At 46.9% G+C, this 22,349-nt stretch overlaps 1 protein-coding gene across 11 annotated transcripts in view; it reads left to right on the forward strand.

The window, feature by feature from the left end:
- LOC125708539 (unconventional myosin-IXb-like) overlaps positions 1-20,436 on the forward strand; it is a 45,813-nt gene extending 25,377 nt beyond the window's left edge. For 2 of the 11 annotated variants that reach the window (XM_048976127.1, XM_048976126.1), the window contains 36 exons: positions 361-490; positions 711-800; positions 894-1,010; positions 1,180-1,314; positions 1,440-1,561; positions 1,664-1,805; positions 2,790-2,985; positions 3,108-3,183; positions 3,589-3,681; positions 4,945-5,058; positions 5,780-5,819; positions 6,012-6,134; positions 7,539-7,619; positions 7,705-7,815; positions 8,046-8,168; positions 8,261-8,410; positions 8,558-8,715; positions 9,042-10,064; positions 10,741-10,819; positions 11,945-12,060; positions 12,537-12,643; positions 13,360-13,556; positions 13,651-13,758; positions 13,888-14,055; positions 14,217-14,258; positions 14,363-14,474; positions 14,578-14,651; positions 14,760-14,946; positions 15,050-15,178; positions 15,335-15,440; positions 15,533-15,664; positions 15,905-16,022; positions 16,281-16,328; positions 17,755-17,870; positions 17,946-18,073; positions 18,388-20,436. In XM_048976127.1, the coding sequence (XP_048832084.1) occupies positions 361-490; positions 711-800; positions 894-1,010; positions 1,180-1,314; positions 1,440-1,561; positions 1,664-1,805; positions 2,790-2,985; positions 3,108-3,183; positions 3,589-3,681; positions 4,945-5,058; positions 5,780-5,819; positions 6,012-6,134; positions 7,539-7,619; positions 7,705-7,815; positions 8,046-8,168; positions 8,261-8,410; positions 8,558-8,715; positions 9,042-10,064; positions 10,741-10,819; positions 11,945-12,060; positions 12,537-12,643; positions 13,360-13,556; positions 13,651-13,758; positions 13,888-14,055; positions 14,217-14,258; positions 14,363-14,474; positions 14,578-14,651; positions 14,760-14,946; positions 15,050-15,178; positions 15,335-15,440; positions 15,533-15,664; positions 15,905-16,022; positions 16,281-16,328; positions 17,755-17,870; positions 17,946-18,073; positions 18,388-18,764 (5,368 nt within the window). In that variant the 3' untranslated portion in view covers positions 18,765-20,436. Of the gene's footprint in view, positions 1-360; positions 491-710; positions 801-893; positions 1,011-1,179; positions 1,315-1,439; positions 1,562-1,663; positions 1,806-2,789; positions 2,986-3,107; positions 3,184-3,588; positions 3,682-4,944; positions 5,059-5,779; positions 5,820-6,011; positions 6,135-7,538; positions 7,620-7,704; positions 7,816-8,045; positions 8,169-8,260; positions 8,411-8,557; positions 8,716-9,041; positions 10,065-10,740; positions 10,820-11,944; positions 12,061-12,536; positions 12,644-13,359; positions 13,557-13,650; positions 13,759-13,887; positions 14,056-14,216; positions 14,259-14,362; positions 14,475-14,577; positions 14,652-14,759; positions 14,947-15,049; positions 15,179-15,334; positions 15,441-15,532; positions 15,665-15,904; positions 16,023-16,280; positions 16,329-17,754; positions 17,871-17,945; positions 18,086-18,387 lie in introns of all 11 variants that reach the window. The other 9 variants (XM_048976131.1, XM_048976133.1, XM_048976132.1 and 6 more) reach the window with 9 other exon arrangements.
- Positions 20,437-22,349: the final 1,913 nt, after the last annotated feature.

A 22,349-nucleotide genomic window follows, 5' to 3' on the forward strand; every position in this document is an offset into this window, starting at 1 on the left:
TCCCTGATGAGGTAGGGGTTACCCCCAAATACTCTGGGGTTTGGGTCCCTTTATATGAGGACTAGAGAGGGTGGTCTAGACTAGAGGGTGGTCCCCTACAGAAACCAGCGTGGGTGGTCTAAAGTCCCCTACCGAGAACATGGTTCGTTAAAGTCCAACGTTGTTGTTGTTGTTGTTGTTGTTGTAAAAAAAAAAAAAAAAAAAAACTGATTTTGTTTTTTTTAGTCTTTTAAACGTCAAAAGCATTTTATAAACACTGTGGTTAAAATGGTGCCATATAAATAAAGATCGACTGACTGTGGACTTTCAGACTTGCATACCCGCCATGTTGTTGGGGTCTAACAGCAGTATACTCCACAGGATTTTCTCAGTACTGTCAGCAATACTGTACCTGGGGAACGTGACATACAAGCTCAAGTCAACAGGCAGGGAGGAGGGCCTGGATGTGGGACCTCCTGAGGTTCTTGCCACGCTTTCGGACCTCCTCAAGGTATGGTTTTGTGCAACCATTAAACTTCATTTATCAGTCTATAAAAAGTTTGTTTTGAAGTTTGTTAGATCGATAGATGTTTCAGTGTTTGTCTAAGTTGAATGTTCAGTAGTTAGCAATCAAGATTTTACCGTATTTGATAAGGTATAGGGTCATTTGTGTGGATCGCGTTACCTGGTATGGTTTTGAGTGTTGTATATTTGACATTGTTCTTTCACAGGTTAAAGAGGAAGAATTAGTGGAAGCTTTAACGAAGAGGAAAACGGTGACAGTAAATGACAAGCTCATCTTGCCCTACAGCCATAGTGAAGTATGTCAACAAAGGCATACCTAGTCATAGAGAGAATGTTCCTTCCCTGTTAACCGCAGAGCTAACTGTGGCCTTTTCCTGATGCTTCCCAAGGCTATTACAGCTCGGGACTCCATGGCCAAGTCTCTGTACAGTGCCCTGTTTGACTGGATTGTCCTCCGAATTAACCATGCACTGTTGAACAAGAAAGACATGGAGGAATCTGTCAAGGTGGGATGCTGCTAATTCAGTTATGGGATCCCGTAGCCCTTCTGCAGAGCTGATTACCCAGTAACCTCTCTCCAGTCTCGTAGCATCAGGAGCTGAATAAAGACGGTGGTGATAAATGTGACGTTTTTAATTCTCACCTTCTAAATAGTTGATTGTTCTTGTTCTTCAGTGTTTGTCAATCGGCGTCCTTGATATATTTGGATTTGAAGACTTTAAGACCAACAGTTTTGAACAGTTCTGCATCAACTATGCCAATGAGCAGCTTCAGTATTACTTCAACCAACACATCTTTAAACTTGAGCAGGTGGGTTTGTTTTCAGAGCCGTCGAAATATGACCGCCAGAAGATTTTAACCTAGATCCACAGATGAATACTTTTTATGCTGGGTAATTTGAGGAGCTGTCCAGCAGTTGTGGGTTTCCCTTGCAGGAAGAGTACCAGGCAGAGGGAATCACTTGGCATAACATCGATTACACAGACAATGTGGGCTGCATACAGCTGATAAGTAAAAAACCAACAGGGCTTTTCTGTCTGTTGGATGAAGAGAGCAAGTAAGTTCGTATTTCAGACTGGGACTTGTGGCTCCACCTTGTTGCAGGTGGGAAATTTTTCCATCGTGTCGTCATTTTTTTCTCCCTGTCTGTCGGTTTCAGCTTCCCTCGCGCGACGGACGAAACTCTGCTGGCCAAGTTCAAGCAGCAGCATCTCAGTAACAAGTACTTTGTACCAACACCAGTCATGGAGCCTGCATTTGTCATACAGCACTTTGCTGGGAACGTGAAGTATCACATCAAGGTGAGATGGTGACCTCTAGTTAACTAAAAAAGTGAAAGCGTGTTTTAAGGATGTGCTGAAATTAGAACAATGTGCGGAAAACAGAACCAAATGACCTCTGCAAGGGCACCATCAGCGCAAGTATGAATTGTAACTGCAGCTTTTAGCAAAAGATACACAAGACCGTAAAGAGTTCAAATGTAGCCTAATCATCGACATGGGCTATTATCTATGAAAACTGCTAAAACCCCGTTAACTGCACGTCTAAAGGCCAATTCATATGTCTTTTTCCCCACGTGCACTTTCGGCCGCGAACGAGGGTGAATGACTTGAAATTGGTCATCGGGCTGGTTGCAGATGGCTGCGGTCGGTGAGCGTGTAACCCAAGATTTTTATGTCTAATGGAAACCATGCGCATCCATGCGCATCAGCCACGCCTGTAGGGGGCAGTAGGTGGGAGCACTGACTTTCACAGATCAGCAGTCAACGACAAAAGTGTAGAGGAAGAATGGCTGTTGTAGTAGTTATGGTGTGCAGCTGTATGAGGACAGTTAAAGGTATCCGCATATCTGATTTTTCATATTGTCCAGACATTATACCGAGGTACACAATACTTTAAAAATCAGCACTTTTCCAGCGTTTTGAAACAGTCTCAATAAAATTCACTTGGGGGGGTCCTGGCTAATTTTGTTTTAAAGATTTCAAAATACTATAGTATGCCTTATTTACTGTAGTACCGCCCAAGCCTTAACTAAAACTTTAAAACTGTTCATAGAACTTTACCTGTTTCACTACACTGCTTATATTTATTTTGCTGCAATACTTCTGCCCTCCAATGGTCTGGTGGAATATCACTGCTGTATGCGCCAGTAACCGCAACCATCTGCATCCGCTTCCAGATGTAGTATTAACACAATGTGCCACGCAGATGACCGTCCGTAGCCCGAAAGCACCCCCCGGAAAAAAACGAAGTGTGAACTTAACCTTGCTCTTTGAAAATAAAAGGATTTCCGGGAGAAGAATACCGACCACATGCGGCCCGACATTGTGGCACTCCTGCGCAGCAGTGATCGGGCTTACCTGCGGCAGCTGATTGGGATGGACCCGGTGGCCATGTTCCGCTGGGGCATCCTCCGTGCCACCATTCGTGCCATGGCTGGCTTCAATGAAGCGGCCCGTCGCTGGGCAGCTAAGACTGCAGGTACGAAACACCGGCACTGGTCAAAAACCTGGAGTTTCCTGTGTCGGTTCAGTAGACTTTGTTCTTAATGGATTTGGGGATGAGAACGTGACTCTGGAACAGATACTGTCTGTGATCTGCAGGTGTGATCAGAGGCAGCTCTCGCTCTCCACTGATGGAGCTGCAGAGGGCCAACACCTCCACTGAGAAGATATACCGGTGAGACTGGTCATACTTTCCAGCTTAAGAGTCTGCTGCTTTGCAGACAGCAGTCATGGGGCCAGTCCTTCTGTGCTGTGGTTGTCTTCTTTGAGGGGTTCTCTAGAAGAAGAGTCTAGACCTTTTGCTCATGGGTTTGATTTTTATATTATATAGCAGCAAGTAAGACTTGTAGGTAAATGGCCTCACAAATATCTAGTGATATGCTGATTTTATACAGGAATCAAAATAATTTCTTAATGTTAATATTTTTATCTGTAAATTTGGGGCCTGGGTATTTGTGTAATCCCTGCTGAGCTGCCAGGTCCTGAATTGTGCTGGGGCCAAGGTTTCCTGTAGCGAGTCTGTCGACGCCCTTTTGTAACAGGCGCCTGATGAGGCTTGTGGCCTTTTTGTCCTTCACAGCCGCGACTCTTTGCTTGATTTCTTCTTTGATCATTCTGAGGAGCGCCCACTAGAGGTCTTTGAGGACATCTTTGCTAGTTATGAGAGTAAGAAGTAAGTGGGTTGTAGGCAGGAAGGTGGGGGTCCAAGCAGGGGTGAGACCGACACTTTTTGGGCAGTGATGGATCCTGTAATCTTTTGGGCGTGCTCAAACTAGCTGATTTACGTCTGTGTAAATACGCTTGTAGGTGCTAACAACAGAAGGCTGTAAAGGCTGGCTGGTAATGGTCATCTGGGGGCAGGAACAGGGGAAAACTGACCAAAGAAACTTCAAAGGAAGAGGGAAGGCAGCACAGCCAGTCAAATATTGTTTTAATTTAAGTTAATTTACTAAAAATATTCATCTGAGGAGAAAAAATGAGAGCCTGTAATCGGCTGCACAGATGAAATGTTTGTTGGAAATTTTGTGGAAACGGAATGCAACAATAAACAAGTAAATGCAAGCCTATGGTATGTTCTGTGCGCATGCCCCGAGGGTAAAAAAATAATAAAAAAGAGATGGGACCTTTCTTCTTCTTTGAGGAAGATTTCGCTGGTCCTTAGGTTTACTTTCTGGTGAACACACCACCGTTTGTCACCGTTTAAATGCTTTTTAAAATGTAGGTATTCATGATAATTGAGATGTGCAGGCGTACTGGTATTTCCTGGAGAAGCAGGAGATTAAGGATGAGTTGCTGGTTTTGAGGGCCACAGCTGTGTATTTGGGGAGTGTTTGAGCACTCCCAAAAGAATTAGGGGTGTTTGGTGTTAATGACCCCCTCCCTGCATCACATGGCTCCCCCATGCTGACCCCTGCTTGTCCCCTCTGTTGAGCAGTATGGTAAGTACAGCAATGCATGGAAACGGTATAGAGCACAAGCATGGAATAGCCGGTTCACTGTTCACCCATGGTCCAGGCTTGCATGTCCACTATTCTCGTGGGAGGCCAGTGTGAAGGGATTAACATCCTCATTTCTTAAGTACTTACAATTCCATGTCTTTATCCACAAGTAGCATGGCAAGGTGGTCAGTATCCAGGAATGACTGTAAATGACTCGTAACCAAAAGCTGATTGATAACTGGGCATTTTCATGCACATCTAAAAAATGCAGGGCAGAAGTGGATGAGCCGAGTCATGTCTGTGTTGTAGCCTGCTGACCCCTGGCTATCAGGCTTGTTTCCCTTGGTGCTGAAGCTTTCAGGCTCGGTCGTTTGTCCCTCTCTGGGTGGCTTAATCGTGTCTTTTTGTGGATTCCTGTGCCTCACTCTCCCTTTCTGCGTGTTCCTTCACGCTGCCGCCCACCCTGTACCTCTGCACCTCTGATTGGGTTGCCTCAGGGACACGCATGCCCAAATCATCAGCTCGGTAAAGGACTTGCAGCTGGACGGCGAAGACCCTTGCAAGCTGCTACAGTCCTGCGGTCGCCTGCGGTTCCCTCGCCACGTACTGCAGTGAGTTTGATTTCTCTCCAGCCCCGGCTAGGCAGTTTGCTCCAGCCAGCCTGCACTTGGCTTCCTCCGTGGAACCATGACAACCTCGAGCATCCCATAGGGCAGCATTTCGGATTGGACATGTTCTGCGTGCTTGTGTAAAGTTCTCACGTTTTCCATTCAGTTGTTGCAGCACAGCCAGTGGCACATGGAGACATTAATTATAGCCCTAAACTAATCCCTCTTCACCAACAAGGAGCCTTGCTAGTGCACTGCAAATTGCACCCAGTTAACTCCAAGAATCTCGGCTGTTGTGCCGATTTTCCTCTTTGGAATGCAGAAGTTCATGCATGCATCAGACAATGTCTTAGATGCAAGTTTTTGCATAACTGGAAAATCAGTTGCATGACTGAAGCAGGTTTTAGCACAGCTTTTGAATCCCTTGCAGTCTTCACAAATCTGCATTTGTACATATTCGCTTCCCCCATGCCAGTTCCCGCTCTGGCAGAGCCGTTATGTTCATTGGCTGTAATTAAGCCTGAGCGGTAGAGTAGGTTCCTTGGCTGCCTAAGCAGGGCTGGCTGGACAGGTGTCTCCCCTTCTATTCCCCTACCAACTGTCTTATTCCTTTCTGCTCAGTGTAATTCTGTCTCACAACATGAAACGTGTGCATGACTCACCGTAACATTCCACAATCCCCATTACTCAGACCAAAACTTGTCAATGCTCTCTTCCCGTACAGGAAAAATAAGAACATCAGGCAGAAGCAGATCATTCCTAAGGTAACCCCCCCCCCTGCTGTCTTTGCCAGAGGCCCTGCTGTCTTTGCCAGAGGCCCTGCTTCACTGCCAGAGGCCCTGCTTCACTGCCAGAGGCCCTGCTTCACTGCCAGCAGAGCCCATAGCAGCGTGTCAGAATTCCTCATCTCCTGCTGACTATGTGTTTTTCCCGTCCTCCCCTCCCTCTTTTGGCAGAGCCTCATCGACTCTCGTTCCCTTAAGTTCATAGTGGGTCTCACCCTTCATGACCGCACCACCAAATCTCTGCTTCACCTGCATAAGAAGAAGAGGCCGCCCAGCATCAGTGCTCAGTTCCAGGTGTGCTCTCTCGCCAAGACTGCTGTTCTCATATTATAGGGACTTGGAAATCCTGCTTTGGTCGCTCACTCTAATATTCCGTGTGCTGACGTCATAATTTTTTCAGCGGTGGCTACGGGGTGGGTGCGAATATGTGGTTTTTGCGGCTAGCTCTGCATTCAACTTATGAGATATCCGCCGTTTTGAATAATTTATTTATCCTTGATTTTCTTATTTTTTACCGGATCAAAATCGGTTCAGTATTCGCGGAGCAACAACAATTTGAAAACAAGGTAACTTTCACGCACTAAATAAAAATCGAAAGAATCGTGGGGCATCGATTATTTCTGCACAGGCATATTTATTGCACCCTAAATGTGAAAATTGCCAACTACGATGACGATTGATGCATGCCCACACTATACAATCGTGTGCCCACTTCTGGATGATTGAAAATTGAAGGGATTTTATGTGCTGTACGGAGGATGGATCAATGTCACGTGACCACCGATCTGGCTCCTGATTGGTTAGACATCATGCCAGTTAATGTAGATACCCCCAAGTAAATTTTCATTTCAACATTCAACAACAAAAATCACTAAGATTGGTTAGGTATTGGCAAAGTTCTGGTTGTTTAAGTGCACCATACCCTATTTACAATTTCTTACATTTATTGAATGAGGCGCAGGCTGCCCTCCGCCTATGCAGAGCAAAGTTGTTCTAAGTAGTCACAGTTTTTTCTGCAGCTCTAATTGTAATTACATTAGAACAAAAATCCCATTTCAGGCATATTAAATCTTCAATATCTCTGGTTCTATTAAAGATATATTGACAAATGAGGTATAATTTTTTATGGTTTTTTAATCTCTTTCCATTAAAATAGGTATGAAGTTAATCAAGACAATTTGGTGAAAAATTTCCAAGTCCCTACATATTACATTTTAGAGTCTTTATTCCCCCCAAACTTTTCCATATTTCCGTATAAATTCACTCCCAGCAGCTTATCGAGTAGAGTGGCTTAGTTGGGCCTGGAGCCTATTCCAGGCAGCGCAGAGCGCATGGAAGGGAGGCGACATGGATATGGCAATGCACTAGGGACACCAACGTATGAATGCTGATGCACTGCAGAGAACGCAGACGTATAAAGTCACACACTACACGCAATATAGAGACCACTTTTCTCCCACAGTTAGACAGGGGAGTTCCTTTTGGAAATCCAGAACAGAAGCTGCACATGTAAAGCTGGGATTCAAACCCATAACCCTGGAGGTGTGAGGAGATGGTGCCGCCCACTGAGCCCCTCTGAAATTCAAACTCATCAGCCTGTTTTAAAATGCAAATACTGAATAATTCTAAAGCTGCGCCTGATGCATGTCGCATGTGGAGCTGCACGCCTGAGTTCCTGCCGTATCCTCTGTCCCCTAGACGTCCTTGAGCAAGTTGCTGGAGACCCTGGGAAGAGCAGAGCCCTTTTTCATCCGCTGCATTCGCTCCAATTCCGAGAAGGTAGAGCGTCATACGGTCTTGGCACGCCGTGCCCCAAGAAGAGCGCCGGCTTTGTACACTGACTAGCGTGTTTGTCTGGCTATAGATGGAGATGCATTTCGACGAGGCCCTAGTCGTGCAGCAGCTGCGGTACACAGGCATGCTGGAGACCGTGCGCATCCGCAGGTCTGGTTATGGTGCAAAGTACACGTTCCAGGTGGGTGGGAACTGTCAGAGCTGCATTTTAGAGAGGTGGTCCCACCGTATCATGTGTTTGACAGCCCCTGTATCACAACAAGTGGAGCGTTGCCCTAGCAACAGAAAGGTTGTGGGTTCAAATCCCAGGGAGCATGCATAAATTGATTCCATTCCTGCTACTGTAAGTCGCTTCGCAGAAAAATGTCATTTTAATGTAAAACTCATTTGACAGTCTTTCTTTTTTTTAAGGAATTTGTTGCGCAGTTCAGAGTTTTGCTGCCGAAGAATGCTGTACCTTCTCGAGAGACCATATCAGCTCTGCTGCAGAGGATTGTGTCAGATGGTACCACCTACCAGATCGGCAAATCTAAGGTAACCGTGAGTTTCGGTTTGTCTGCATGATCGTGCTCCTGTGGGCGCTGACAGGGGACTCCGCTGAGAGTTCCCCCTCCTGCTGTGTCTAGGTGTTCCTGAAGGAACCAGTACGGCAGCAGCTCCATGACACCCTGCACAAGGAGGTCATGCAGAAGATCGTCTTTCTGCAGCGTTGGTACCGTGCCCGTTTGGACAGGAGGCACTTCCTGGCGATGAGAGAGGCGGCAGTTACGATTCAGGTACCGCTGTTCTAAGGAGCTGATGCTTGTTCCTGCACTGGCTGGAACTGGCACAGACTGTGTGAGGATGGTTCTGACCGTGCACCGTGTTAAGTGAATGATGTTCATGGGGCGAAATGCCGTTCGACCTGTTTGTTCACGGCACAGCAATGCTGGCGCTGCTTCCGCGAGGTGCAGCACTTCCAGGCGGCGTCTCTGATCCAGGCTGCATGGCGGGGTCACAGGCAGAGAGCCAGCTACCTCCAGCAGCTTGACACCGTTAAGAAGATGCAGGCCTTAGTGCGGGGCAACTGCACCAGGAGGAGGTACTGCCTGCCGTCAGCACCCACTCAAATGCTTTTTCTAAAATACCCCGTTCATCACAACAGTTACCTCATTCAACTGTTCAGTTTTTGACATTTATGCCAGTGTCGGTCTTTTGCATGTGTTTTTAATTTGACTATTTTTCCTTGGTCTATCCAGGAATCTGCTTTCCCATTGTAGAAGCTAATTCAGTTATGTACTTCGTGGTAGGAAGCAGGCAGTCTGTTTGAAAAATGGTAACCCATTGAATGTTATAACCCAGTAGACCAGGGTCATTGTGCATTTCGCATGTATTTGGGGAAACTTTCAACCGTGATTGACTTTTTAGGGTCCAGGCCATGAAGGATAAGAGGCGAATGGAGGAGGAGGCAGCCAGGAGGAGGGCAGAGGAGGAGGAGGCCGCCAGGAGGAGGGCAGAGGAGGAGGAGGCCGCCAGGAGGAGGGCAGAGGAGGAGGAGGCCGCCAGGAGGAGGGCAGAGGAGGAGGAGGCCGCCAGGAGGAGGGCAGAGGAGGAGGAGGCAGCCAGGAGGAGGGCAGAGGAGGAGGCGGCAGCCAGGAGGAGGGCAGAGGAGGAGGCGGCAGCCAGGAGGAGGGCAGAGGAGGAGGAGGAGGCTGCGGAGAAGCAAAAGAGTGAAGAAAGAAAGTATAAACCTGAACTGAGTTTTGAGCACATGATGCCGGCTGTGCCCGTTTGTAGCAGTGAACAGAGCAGGGAGTTGGAGCAGCGGGACAGCACTCCATTCCTGGCTGGGGAGGTGGCTGGCCAGGCCAGGAGCTCCATCTTTGATGATGATGAGGAAAGCAGAACTGCTGTAGAGCCCGAGGAGGTGATGACCGAGGCAGGTCCAGCACAGCCGTATGGAGAGCGACCTCGGCCACCGCGGCTACACAAGACCCCTGCGTCCAGGAGTCAGGAAAAACGGGAGCTGAGGCGGCAGCGTGGCCTGGAACACAGTCAGCGGGAGTGCCAGCGGGCCGCCTCAGCCAGCAAGGAGGAGCAGGTGACAAAACCCAAAGGCACGGAGCCGGCTGCAGGCACCGAAGGCAAACCCAAGGACAGCAAGGAGCTAGACCAGTACACGTTTGTCGAGTGGAAGATGGAGAAAGGGAAGAAGGAGACCAAGGCATCCACTTCCCCCCAGAGCCGCCCGAACACGCTGCCTTTAGATCTCCCCGGCCATAAGCCCAGCCGTAACGGCCACCAGGGCCCCACCAGCCCCCCCCGCACTGGCTCCCTGCATCGTGGCACCAAACTCTTTCCCGCAAAGACTGACCAGCACAAGGAGAAGCAGCCTGAGGGCACCCCCCCAGACAGCTGTCCCCACCAGCAGAGAGTGGCCAAGACCTTACCGTACGCCTCTCCGCAGTGTCGGCCCTGTCTGTGCGCCTCTCCGCAGTGTCGGCCCTGTCTGTGCGCCTCTCCGCAGTGTCGGCCCTGTCTGTGCGCCTCTCCGCAGTGTCGGCCCTGTCTGTGCGCCTCTCCGCAGTGTCGGCCCTGTCTGTGCGCCTCTCCGCAGTGTCGGCCCTGTCTGTGCGCCTCTCCGCAGTGTCGGCCCTGTCTGTGCGCCTCTCCGCAGTGTCGGCCCTGTCTGTGCGCCTCTCCGCAGTGTCGGCCCTGTCTGTGCGCCTCTCCGCAGTGTCGGCCCTGTCTGTGCGCCTCTCCGCAGTGTCGGCCCTGTCTGTGCGCCTCTCCGCAGTGTCGGCCCTGTCTGTGCGCCTCTCCGCAGTGTCGGCCCTGTCTGTGCGCCTCTCCGCAGTGTCGGCCCTGTCTGTGCGCCTCTCCGCAGTGTCTGTCTTTCTTTCCCTTCTTGGTACCTTTAGTCTTGCTGTCTTTCCTGCTTTATTTTCCTTTTTAGTTCAACATCTGTGCCAAACATTTTGTACTTTTAAGGTCTGAAAATGGAATGTTTTTTGTTTCCACTTTGTACAATGTTTAGATATAATTCTAAATAGATACTGGGAAGATTTGACAGTGCAAATTCAAATCCCCCCCCCCCCCCCCCCCCCCGCACCCCTGTGTCTTTCAGGAATATGCGAACATCTGTGTCATCAGATAATATTGCTGTCTCCCCTGGATTTGACAGTCCCAGTACTTCAACAAAAGAGGTCTGTTCCAAATATTTCTAGTCCTGCCTGAGCTTTTAATTCCTTTTTTTATTAAAATGACTCATTTTAACTCCCCGAGTTGCATGAAGTCCCGGGGCGCCCGTTCTGCTGTTAGCTGTGTCAGTGGGTCAGGCTGGGACACTGTGCACATGCCTGTGAATGGAGCCTGACGTTTGGTACCGAGACGGATGGGGCAGCGGGGCTCGCCGTGTCCTTATTGTGCTTCTCTGGCTGCCGTAGGGCAGGGAGCATAAGCGTGAGCGCCGGCTGGCCAGCATGGGCTGTGTAACAGTGCAGAGAGGAGGAACATGGAGCACTGGATCCCTTAGCTGTCTTTGGTGTCAGTGTCTGCCACACGGACCAAGACAGCGGAATGTGCCCCTAGATAATCTAGCTCTGCACCAGTGGTCGAATTGTCCTTCTCTGACTAAAACTAAATCAGACCCTCTCCTTGTTTATTTTTTTGCTTATACAGGAACCCAATTCAGTTTCATTAGTGGTGAAACCTCTCAGCACAGAGTATCCTGATTAGTGTACAAAGCCCGAAACTTTAACCTGCTGGCCAGTTTACGTCGTAAAGAGAAACTGCCTCAAACACCTCGTGGTCACAGGCTTCTGCTTTGTTCCTGCTGATTTTTGTTATTTATCAGCTCTTTCGTGGCCTCGTATATCAGCACTGATTGCTGTAAGAACTAAAACGATTGTCTGACTGTTGTCAAACAACAAAACACTGAGGCTCTTAACTTCTGGGTCAATATTTAACAGCAACACAATGGTCCCTGCACAGAGGAGAAGGCAGGGGCACGAACACACATGTACCAGTATAACCAGTCAGGCAACAGTCTGGTGGTGGTGACAGCGACAGTGTCCCCTTGCGGGATTTTTGTAACTGAAGGTGGCATCCTGTGTGTGTACAAAGCTGAAGGGTGCTGTTTGTCATTGGCCTCAGAGGCAGGAATGGGAAAATGAATGAGCTCCAGCCTCTGAATGGTACTTTTACTTTGAAGATAGACACCCCTGCTAAATATGGCTTATCAAGCGGTCTTCCTAATTCTTTGTTCATAAGTCACAAGAGGTTTACCTCCCCCATGTTAGAAATTACCGGAATGTCATTTGTTCTTTTAGGCTCAGTACATTGCAGAGACCTGCACTCCGGACTCAAAGGTCAGCACCCTCAAGCGGCGATCTAACGACATGCTGGTTAACCAGGACGCCCATCCCCAACCGCCAACCCCTGAAAAGTAGGCTTTGCTCCCCTTTGGTCAGTAATGTGACGGTTATAAAAAGGCATTACTCTGAAAAACCTGACTGCCAGTGTAAAGCTTCACGACTAATATCACTGATGAAGTGATGAAGTTGCAGAACTATTCCCATATATAGTGACAAATTCAGACTTGAGGGCAGGAGATTACTCCGCCCCCCCCCCCCCCCCCCAAACCCTTTAGCCCAGTTTTAGTCTGAGTAGCTCTGCAGTTCTGATAGTGATTTTAAAGTTACAGTTCTCTTTATTTTTTGTTTTTGCATTTTAATTTATTTAAACTACAATCCAAACTTCATCATTAGGAAATAATGTAGCATGTAATTGTGTTTTGATAACCAAGTGTGCTGGATTAATAATTTAGTTTTACTTGAAAATAGACTTGCCCTCTGCTTGGACTGAGAGAGCCATTAGTTATGTGTGAGGTGTGCTGAGTGCATGTGTGCGTTTGTGCTACAGGTCAGGATTTCTCAGCAAGATCCTGAGGAAGCGTCCACCTAAGGAAGTCCAGACTCCAGACGAGGAGCCGTCCGCCGGGCAAGCCCTTGCTGAGAAGGGGGGTGAAGGTGACCACAGGGAGGGCCTCTGGTGGCTTATTGCAAGCATCTGCGTGTGCATGATGTGGCTGTCTGTGACCTGAGATCGCCTCCCTTATGCACTGGCGGAATGCTTCCATCTAGTGGCTGTTAGGTGCATCTTTAATCTGATTGGATGTCAGCAAGGCAGCACGTCGGCTGCGAAGTCGACACCAAACTGAGCAGCAGCAGCAATTGCAACATCAGCTATAATTTCCTTCCTGATTAAATTGAACTGGGTAACATGAGTATTCAGCAATTGCTTTATTAATTTAGCTTTTTGTACCTCCTGGTATTCAGCAGTATTATGGGTAAAATTCCACTTAGTGTTAACTGATTATTAAAACCTGATTTGCATACCATCTCGTTTAAGCGGGTTAAACAGGATTGTAATCCATAACTGGACTACACGTGCATTACATCAGTAAATCATTTTGGTGTTTAATCACCGACCACAGGGCCTTGTCCTCTGCCTGAACCACTGTTGCTGTCTAAGTGAGCTGCAGAAATTTCTTTGCTTTTATAGTTTCTGTTAACATTAGTTAGAATTAAAGATCGCAATCACTCATCAATTTTACTGCTTCGATTCGTCTGGCTGGCACTAAACTGAAAATGAAACGGCATTGGAGATTGCTTTACTTTGACCATTAATGGCAGGACAAGGCAGTGCTTGTATGTCAGACCCAGGTGCTCATGTGCATCCACAGCCGCCTCCCAGTCTCTGCCATCCCGCTCCCACCACCACCACCATCACGCTGAAGCTTCCAGCAGCAGGGTGCGCCGGAACCCCACCATCAAGATCAGCCGCGCGACCAGGGTCTCCGAGCAGTGGAACGACTCTATAGACCGCAAGATCAACAACGCCAATGAGCTGCGGCAGCTGGACGAATTCTTGGGCAATCAGGTTCCACAGCTACACCCATTTTAGCGGAATGGAGAAGAATCGCTAATTATGCACGGCTATAGAATAACCAGCTGCGACCCCGGTCTTCTCGCAGGTGAACGACCTGCGCTCCAGAGGGAAGCAGCTGTCCGCAACAGAACAGATCTTCATCACTGCCACCATGCAGTTCAGAGAAAACATTAAGGGCATGTACACTCTCTCGGTAGGTGTGCATGCGCTGGTGCCCGCAGTACTAACATCCTCTCTAATGGCATCCTCGTCCAGTTCATCACAGTCTTGAGTGGCAGACATGGCGAGATGCACATAATCCTCTCTCTGCGGTGTCTGACAGAAACCCCACATAGGCTACAAAGGATTGATGACGGGCTACCAGAATAAGGTCATTGCTCTTGCTGGAGAGAAGCAGAAGTCCGAGGTCCAGCTTGTCATCAATTTATTCCAGTCTGTTCTGGATATATTCATCCGCGGAGAGAATAAGAGAGAGGAGGAGCCAGCAAAGGTAATTCGTAAGCTTGCATGGGGTGCTGTCCCGCCGCAGCAGACGCATGGTCTGACAGAATGCGTCTGTATCATGTGGGTATTTTTTTTGAAGTTGGAAAAGGTTGGGACGTTCGACCGTATTATAACACTGCAGTCACTCTGTGCAAATACACGTTTCAGCCTGCAAAATCTCGAAAGAAGAGACGAAAGAAGGATAAATCCGTAAGTACGAGTCGAAAAGCACTTACCGTAAGATTTTATTTTTGGAGCCAGTCAGCCGCTAGACCAGCCAGGAGTTCACTTGACATGACCTTAAATCTCCCCAGTTGGAGAGTCCGCTGGACCACATGTTTGACACATATCAGGTGACCATCATCCAGTCATGTGACCAGTGCTGCTCCTACATCTGGGGCATGGAGAACGCCTTCATGTGCACTTGTGAGTTCTTGTAAATCCTTCTGTTTATTGCAGCTGCTTCATTTAGGTGCCATATTCCTTCATCTTATTCATATCATTAATCAATTAATTGATGTATTTTAAGCTTGCAAAATGGTATGTCACAAGAAGTGCCTCAGCAAAATCACCACGGATTGCTCTTCATATTGTGCCAAGAAGGTGAGACCTGTGTGTGGTGATGTCGGTAACATACAGTACTTTGCGTTTTTAAAGGCTACATTGTCTAGATCCTGTTTCTACCTTCTACATTCTCACCATCTCATACAGTCTGAAGATGAGTCCCAGAACTTCGCAGTGCACGTAAGCACACTAATCAACGACAAGAACCCGGTGCCTCTGGTGCTGGTGATGATGCTGGAGCATGTGGAGATTAACGGCCTGTACACAGAAGGCATATATCGCAAGTCGGGCGCCGCCAACCGCATGAAAGAGCTGCGGCAGCTGCTGGAGACCGGTGAGGCGTGGCAGAGCGTAGCCTGACCCGGCACCTTCCTCTGGGGGAAAAGCTCGTGGCTGCAGACTCCTGTGTGACTTGGTTGCCGTTACCCCCCCTGCAGACTGCGGTGCGGTGTGTCTGGAGGACTACCCGATACACACGGTGACGGGCTTGGTGAAGCAGTGGCTCCGTGAGCTTCCAGAGCCCCTGATGACCTTCACACATTACAGCGACTTCCTTCATGCCGTTGGTAAGTCCTGGGGTGCATGTCCCCAGGTTCAAGTCGGTGGGGGTGATTTTGCATTAGTAGCTGGATTTAATTTTATTTGGGAGGGGCTGCAGGGGTGGAGGGGGGGTCCCACTATTTACGTGGCAGTAACTTTTACCATCCCCTCCCTGTTTGTAGAATTACCTGAAAAGTCTGAGCAAATACATGCCATTTACAAAGTACTGGAGCAGGTTCCACATGCGCACTTCAGCACGCTGGAAAGACTTATCTTCCATCTCGTGAGGTAATAGCAGATGTTATTAAAATTCCTGTTTGCCAGGAGATGCATGAAGCTTGGAGCTGAATGATCTGTATTCGCCTCCCCCCCCCATACAGAGTAGCCAAAGAGGAAGCGCACAATCGTATGTCCCCCAATGCGTTGGCCATTATCTTTGCACCCTGCATCTTGCGGTGTCCCGACTCCGCTGATCCCCTTACCAGCATGAAGGACGTGGCCAAGACAACGATGTGAGTTTTTTTTTTTTTTATTTATTCAGTTTGCTTTCACATTACCAGCCCTAAGTCTCAGATAATCAAACTATTTACTCCTGTATGGTCATTTATACAGTATATATGCTGTATGTTATGTATATGCTTATCAAAGGAATGATCCCGTGTCAGTTTTAACGTGTTTGACTTGCTGCTTCCATTTCATTGTGGGTTTCTTGGCCCTGCCAGCATTAACAGTGGGTGTCGTTTCTGCTTCAGGTGTGTGGAGATGCTGATCAATGAACAGACAAAGCGGTACAATGAGAAGATAGAAGAGATCGAGCAGCTGGAGTATGCAGAGGCTCTGGCTGTCAACCAGCTCCGGAGACAGAACACGGTAAGCGATGTCTGGTCTGATCCATCTTGTGTGGGGAGCTTTAAAGTAGTCAGTGGCTTGTCATACCTTTGTTAAGACGCATGATATTACTGTGACCCTTAAAGACCCTGGCGTGCTAGAGCAGGGAACTGCTTAATGCCATCTGAAGTACGATTATAACATGACCAGCGGATGTTAATGTGCAGTTAGAGCAGCAGTTGACGGCCTTTTGAGTTGGGTACTGTGCTCTGTAACTCTGTTTTGGTCCTTTCTCTCTAGTGCTGGCATTTGCCTCTCAGATTTCCCTCTCCTTACAAAGGAGTGGTGGTATGTATTGGCAGTGGTCTTCGTTTAAACTGCCGTCTAGGGGTCCCCCTTAAACTCAACCACAAACGCATGGCATCGGAGATGTTCTACGCCTCGTACTAATGTGGAGTGTGTTGCATGACCATTGGGATTTTGCATTTGTGAGACTGAATACTTAAGGCTGATTTATACTTCTGTGCCGATTCGGCGCCATGAGTGCGGCCTCACCGGGTAGCAGGCGCTGTAGCCTGACGCCACCAAGCATACGACCAAACATTGCAGCAACCCATGACACAAGGACTGAGATTGGGCCGCATGGTAGCGTTGGGTCTTTATGGGGGTAAAGAAAACGTACTTCCTGAGTGCACTTATACCGCCGATTTGAAACTGAAGCGTTGTTTATATGTAGTATTAAATTTCTCCCCCTTAGCATCATAGCAAAACACTCAAGGTGAAAGTGCTTTTGTCACTTACCTTCATTAAGTTTATTTATACTTTGCAAGACTAAAAAAACTGTAAAAAGTCACATAGACACTAATTTTAGAAGATGCTTAAAGAGTGATTTTGTAGTGGCTCGACGTTTTTCCAAAATTGTCTATGCGAAGTTTGGAGCAGCGTAAATTTAAAAGGATTCGATAAATTGATATATTGTTAAATGTTTATTTTCCTGTTTCAATTGTGTAATTCAACGATTGAATATATTTCAGGGGGGAAGACAATAAATGCAACATCCAAAACTATGCATCACCTAGCATTTTTGGCGGTGTGATTGCAGAGCAGGACAAATGCGTAGGTGACGGGCAAAGCTCAACGCAGAAGTGTAATTCAGCCTTTAGACTGGACAATGTTTGTGCCTTTGTGGGTCTGACCTCCTGCATTGAAACAAACCCATTTTCAAAGCTTTTTAGGCATCATTGTGAATTGTCCTCTATTTCACTTGCATAGAAGGTACATGTATCACATGTGTTTGTATACACACACGCACCTTGATTATATGTAATACCAAGTTGGTATTGGAATCGAAGCTTCATCCAAATCAGTCAAACCAGTTAGACAGTTGTTAAAATCTGACATGCACATATCTGTGTGGATATATTTTAAAATGTTTAGAAAGTGAGGTTGGTCATTTGACTACAAAGCTTTGAAAATAACATAACCTTGAGACGGTCTCTATTGCATGATTGAGTTCAGTACTAGGGGTTTCTTTAACAGATATGAAACCTTTATTAAAATGTTGTCTTTGGGTGAAGGGACTTGCATTTCTTTTCCTCAGTGTCTGGCTTCAGATGGTCTTGATGAGCTGCTGTGTGGGATTTGACACAGTGTTGTGAGGATACATTGGATTTAACTCATTTAACACTCACACTACTAACCTATAGGAAATACCTCTGCACAAGTCTGGCTCAGTGATGGGATCTGTTTTAAGTGATTTTGTTTTTGTTTTAAGGTCCATGAGAAAATGCATGCGGATCTGCAGGCGATCCCTGAGAATCTGCCGACCGATTCTGACAGACAGGCAGAGAAGAATCTTATGGAGCGAATTAAATCCATCAAGCAGGAAAAGTAAGCAAAGGCTAACATGGTTGACTTGGGGATAAATGTGACTAAGTTATGGATGTGTCATTTCCCACATGACAGGGTGGAGCTGGCCTGCAGACTGCCCGAGCTGGAGCAGCCTGGCTCCGACCAGGAGAACTTGGACTCTGAGGCTTCAGTCAGCTCTGAGAGCCTGCAGGAAGAGCGGCCCGGCAACTTGGACACCGAAGGTCAGTATTAAGGTACAGTTGTCGCCGTTTTATATCTGTTTCTCAACTTATTGTCATCTGTGTGCTTTGCCCCTCTTATTTCTGGTGCAGGTGTGCAGAAGCTATAGGTGGCACCTTTAAGCAGCGTGCCGTGCTGCCTAGCGGGGTGTCAGCCACTAGGACGCATATAGAGTGTTCGCACGGTGTATGAGACGGGGTGTGAACCAATGACAGCGATTCTGCATGCTATAGCTGATTTTGTGGGGACTTTGTGTGGCGCCGCCGTCCAGGACTAAATAGCAAACATCATTTTCTACTACCAATCTTTCTTGCAGTAGGTAAAGGGATGCTGGTAGTTAAGCCTGCAGACGACGCTCCCCAGTGGCCCCCACCTGCCTCACATGCGGCCCGGCTGCAGTTAGAACGGCGCCATCCTGTCATTCCCAGCACTGTGAAGCTGCCCCCAGGGGTTCTGTCCTGTTTGGGCACTCAGACACTCTCCCGCTACACTTCCCAGGCCCTGGCGCAACTGAGAAGGCGAGACCATCCAGCCCGGCGCAAAGGCGTCACCCAGTCCCTTTACATCTGCCCTGGCGAGGATCCCGCGCCCGCAGATCTCCCTGTGTTTGACCCCGCGAACTGCCAGTCCGATATTCAGGTCAAAAGGCGTTTCTCTGACCCTGACATCTCTTACACGGATGCCAATGTCTGACGGCGCCCTGAGAACATGCCATTTTACTGTCATCATACAACTACTGTCAACGTTGAATGTTTGTGCATCATTCAGTTGTCATAGTTGAATAGTTCTCACTAAGCACTTTTAAAAATTTTCTAGCATCGGTCAGTGTCACACATGAAGATGATCATGCTGCATCCTGAGCAGATACTAAATCTTGTGTTACACACCACTGGTTTTTTTTTTCCTTTTTTCTTGAGACTACCCAAGGCAAATAAAATTCCATCTTCCATTCATTTTGAACTCTGTCAGGACTCCACATTTTTGTCAACAGTGCCTTTTGTCATATGTACCAATTCACCTGTATTTTCCGGATTCTTTATTTTTACGATTATGACACTGTGGTTAAAGCCTGCTTGAAGATAAATGATTAATTGGTAAAATGAGCACTGTGACATTTTCTCAAGAGATCTGCCCTTTTTCCATCACTCAAACAGTTTGAGCAATGGATCAGCAGAGCTCAAACGGGCCTCGAACCTCAACCATTACCCTTCCAGGCAATTCTCCTGTCGTTTGGGAAGATAAGGAAGATTTTCTCTGTACAATTGACCGTGCCAAATGTGTTCTCCCATGGGCTAAACACTTAATGCTTAAGAATGGAAACTTGAAAATACTTATTGCTCATTTTTAATGTACTTCGGAAGGTGGCACTTTCATAGCGTCCTTAACTGGCTCCGTAACAACTGTGTAAAACGGACCGTGCCTTTCACACTTAGTTATTCCCTTCTCCCCTTTACACTACTGTACCTGCTATTGCACGCAACATATAAAGCAATAAGGTAAGCAGTTACTACATTTGCACACTTTGGGAACATCTGGGCTACTTGGAAGTAGTATGTGCCTTTTCAGATAGTTACAGTATGAGAAGCATTTTCCAATATGAGATTCAAACTGGACAGGCCTCTGTACCTTGATGTGACTTGTCCAATGACCATCCTCTTTGGCCTGCTGTTTTCCATGATATTTAAGATTTTTACACCCCTGATCTTAAGTCTCCAGTAACTGTATAAAGTTTATGAACATTTTTAGCTAGTTTTTTAAGAACTTGTATGTAGTATTGCAATTTAGACATTCTTTGAGGTTAGAGAACCTCAAGCAGAGTGTAATTGCTTTTGGAAACCACTTGACTGAAAAGTATTCCTTGTATGTTGTGAATGATTAGACTGTTGCTTAATGTGCTTTTTTTAATGGACCAAAATATGCTTAACCCACTTTTGCAGTTTTGAATCTGGGGTGTAACTGGTGTTTAAAGCCTTAGATTTGCAAAGTATAAAGGTGCTTATGTTTTGTGTGTTGTTTTTGTCAATACATTCCATATTCAGATTTGGTACTGAAGGTGGACTTCAATAAACTAGCCAGTTTAATTATCAACTTAATGCAGATAAACAACTAATCTGGCAGGATGTGGCATTGAATTGTAAATATGTTAGACTTTTGTTTAATTCTACTGACTGTAATTTTGGCTTATCTTAAAGGCATCAGAATGGTACACGTCTGCACTTTCGTCTTGTGCCACAACAGGATAGTATTCTCCTTTCTTTGCTTTGTTGTATTTCTTAAACTCCTACATTGAACATTTATGCTACCTGTCTTACCTTTGTCTCAGCAGAAACTGGTCCCAAATAAAATGACATCTGCTTTTCCTCAAGTAACAGCAATTCAGTCTTTCCAACCCAGTCCTTTCATCTCCCTCGTTAGACCACTGATGACTTTCAGGTCAAGGTTTTGATCTATGTAGGAAGAAGCTTTACCAAAGAAAATCATTCTTAATTATTTGCTGCAGATGTGCCTGAAACAAGAGCCTCGGGTCCGCAGTGCAACATAAGTGACAGAGGGTTTTTGTAATGTACACTGATCAGCCATAACATTATAACCAGGTGAAGTAAATAACGTTATCTGGTTACAATGGCATCTGCCAAGGGTGCGATTATATATTAGGCAAATGAACAATCAGTTTTTCAAGTAGATGTGTTGGAAGCAGCAAAAATGGGCAAGTGTAAGGATCTGAGAGACTTTGACAAGGGCTACATTGTGATGATTAAGTAGCTGGGTCATGCATCTCCAAAGCAGGTGGTCTTGTGGGACGCTTGTGGTATGCAGTGGTTAGTACCGACCAAAAGTGGTCCAAGGAAGGCCAACCGGTGACCTGGTGACGAGGTCATGGGTACCCAAGGCTGACTGATGTGCGTGGGGAGTGAAGGCAAGCCTGTCTGGTCCCACAGGAGAGCTACTGTAGCAGAAATTACTGGAAAAGTTAATGCTGGCTATGACAGCATGAAGTCAGGATACACAGGACATTGCAGCATGCTGTGTATAGGGCTGTGCAGCTGAAGACCGGTCAGAGTGACTGCGGACCCCTGCCCACCACCGACGGCTCCTATTAAAGCTTTATTATACATATTTTCAAACTGGGATCATTGGAAACCACATTATCAAAAACTGATAAGGGCTGCAGAAGAAAAGGACTGCTTAAAAAGGTATGTTTACCGTAGGTCTTATCTGCAGTTAATGGTGAAACGGTAGGTATCGTTTCCTGATACTGCAGTTGTACTTCTACAGAATTTCCATGTTTATCACCCCTAGCTTCGCACTTTCTTCCTGGCCTAAAAGTGGTATTGCTGGTATAAGTTCACTGTCATAGCTTCTGGTGTCTTTCCCAAATAAAGATGTACATTAAAGCCTCTCGAGTGAAAATCAGGAGCTTAGACAAACCCTCCTTAGTTCAAGAAGTGATGTCTTCCGATAGAGTGTGTTTGAATGTTTGGGGGTTTCCCTTTCTCGGTTTTGAACTATGTAGGAAGCAGGGCATGGTCTGTTTCTCACTGCTCACACAAGCTAGCTGCTGAACCACAGACTCCAGTTTGCCTTAGCTGTGGCTTTACCACCCCCACACTGGATAAAGCGTCGTACCTCATCAGGACTGAGTCTGGCTTTGGATACACTAGTATTTCGGCATTCAGTAAGAATTTATTCATTGAGTGAACTGGTTGCTTCCCTCTGTCGCTAACTGTGACACCTCCAGTACCATGACACCACAGTTGTCATTCACCCCCCAGACCTATCACCTGTTGCAACATCTCCCAGCGTTACGGTTTCCTTTCCTCTTGCCTGTGGTGGTTCAATATTTCGCGTATTTCACCACTGAATAGATATAACAGTGAAGATGCACAAGATAAGTTGTAATTGCATTGAAATGAATATTACATTCTTCATGACACTTGTGAAACAATATATGTTATGAATGAGTAGTCTGGTTAAATGTTGCACTTCAGCTTAAAATAGCCAGAAGCTGTCTGGATTTATGAGAGAAGCTAAGCGCCCTAATAACGGAAAGGCATTAGACAGACCGCTGTAATAAAAAAAATGGCTACGTGCGATGCGTCCGTTTAATAAGCGGATCTTCCGCGAGCACGGCGTGTTTAGAGGCACGAGCATTTATGGCACGGTCTGCATCTCCCTCGACGGTGATTGGTTCAGGCATTTCTATCGCAGATCTTAGCCAATCGGCGATAAGATTACTGTAGCTACTGAATGAACTCTAACCCTTACTACATACCTTTC

This window comes from Brienomyrus brachyistius, chromosome 15, assembly GCF_023856365.1.
Source record: "Brienomyrus brachyistius isolate T26 chromosome 15, BBRACH_0.4, whole genome shotgun sequence".
Taxonomy (NCBI): Eukaryota; Metazoa; Chordata; class Actinopteri; order Osteoglossiformes; family Mormyridae; genus Brienomyrus; species Brienomyrus brachyistius.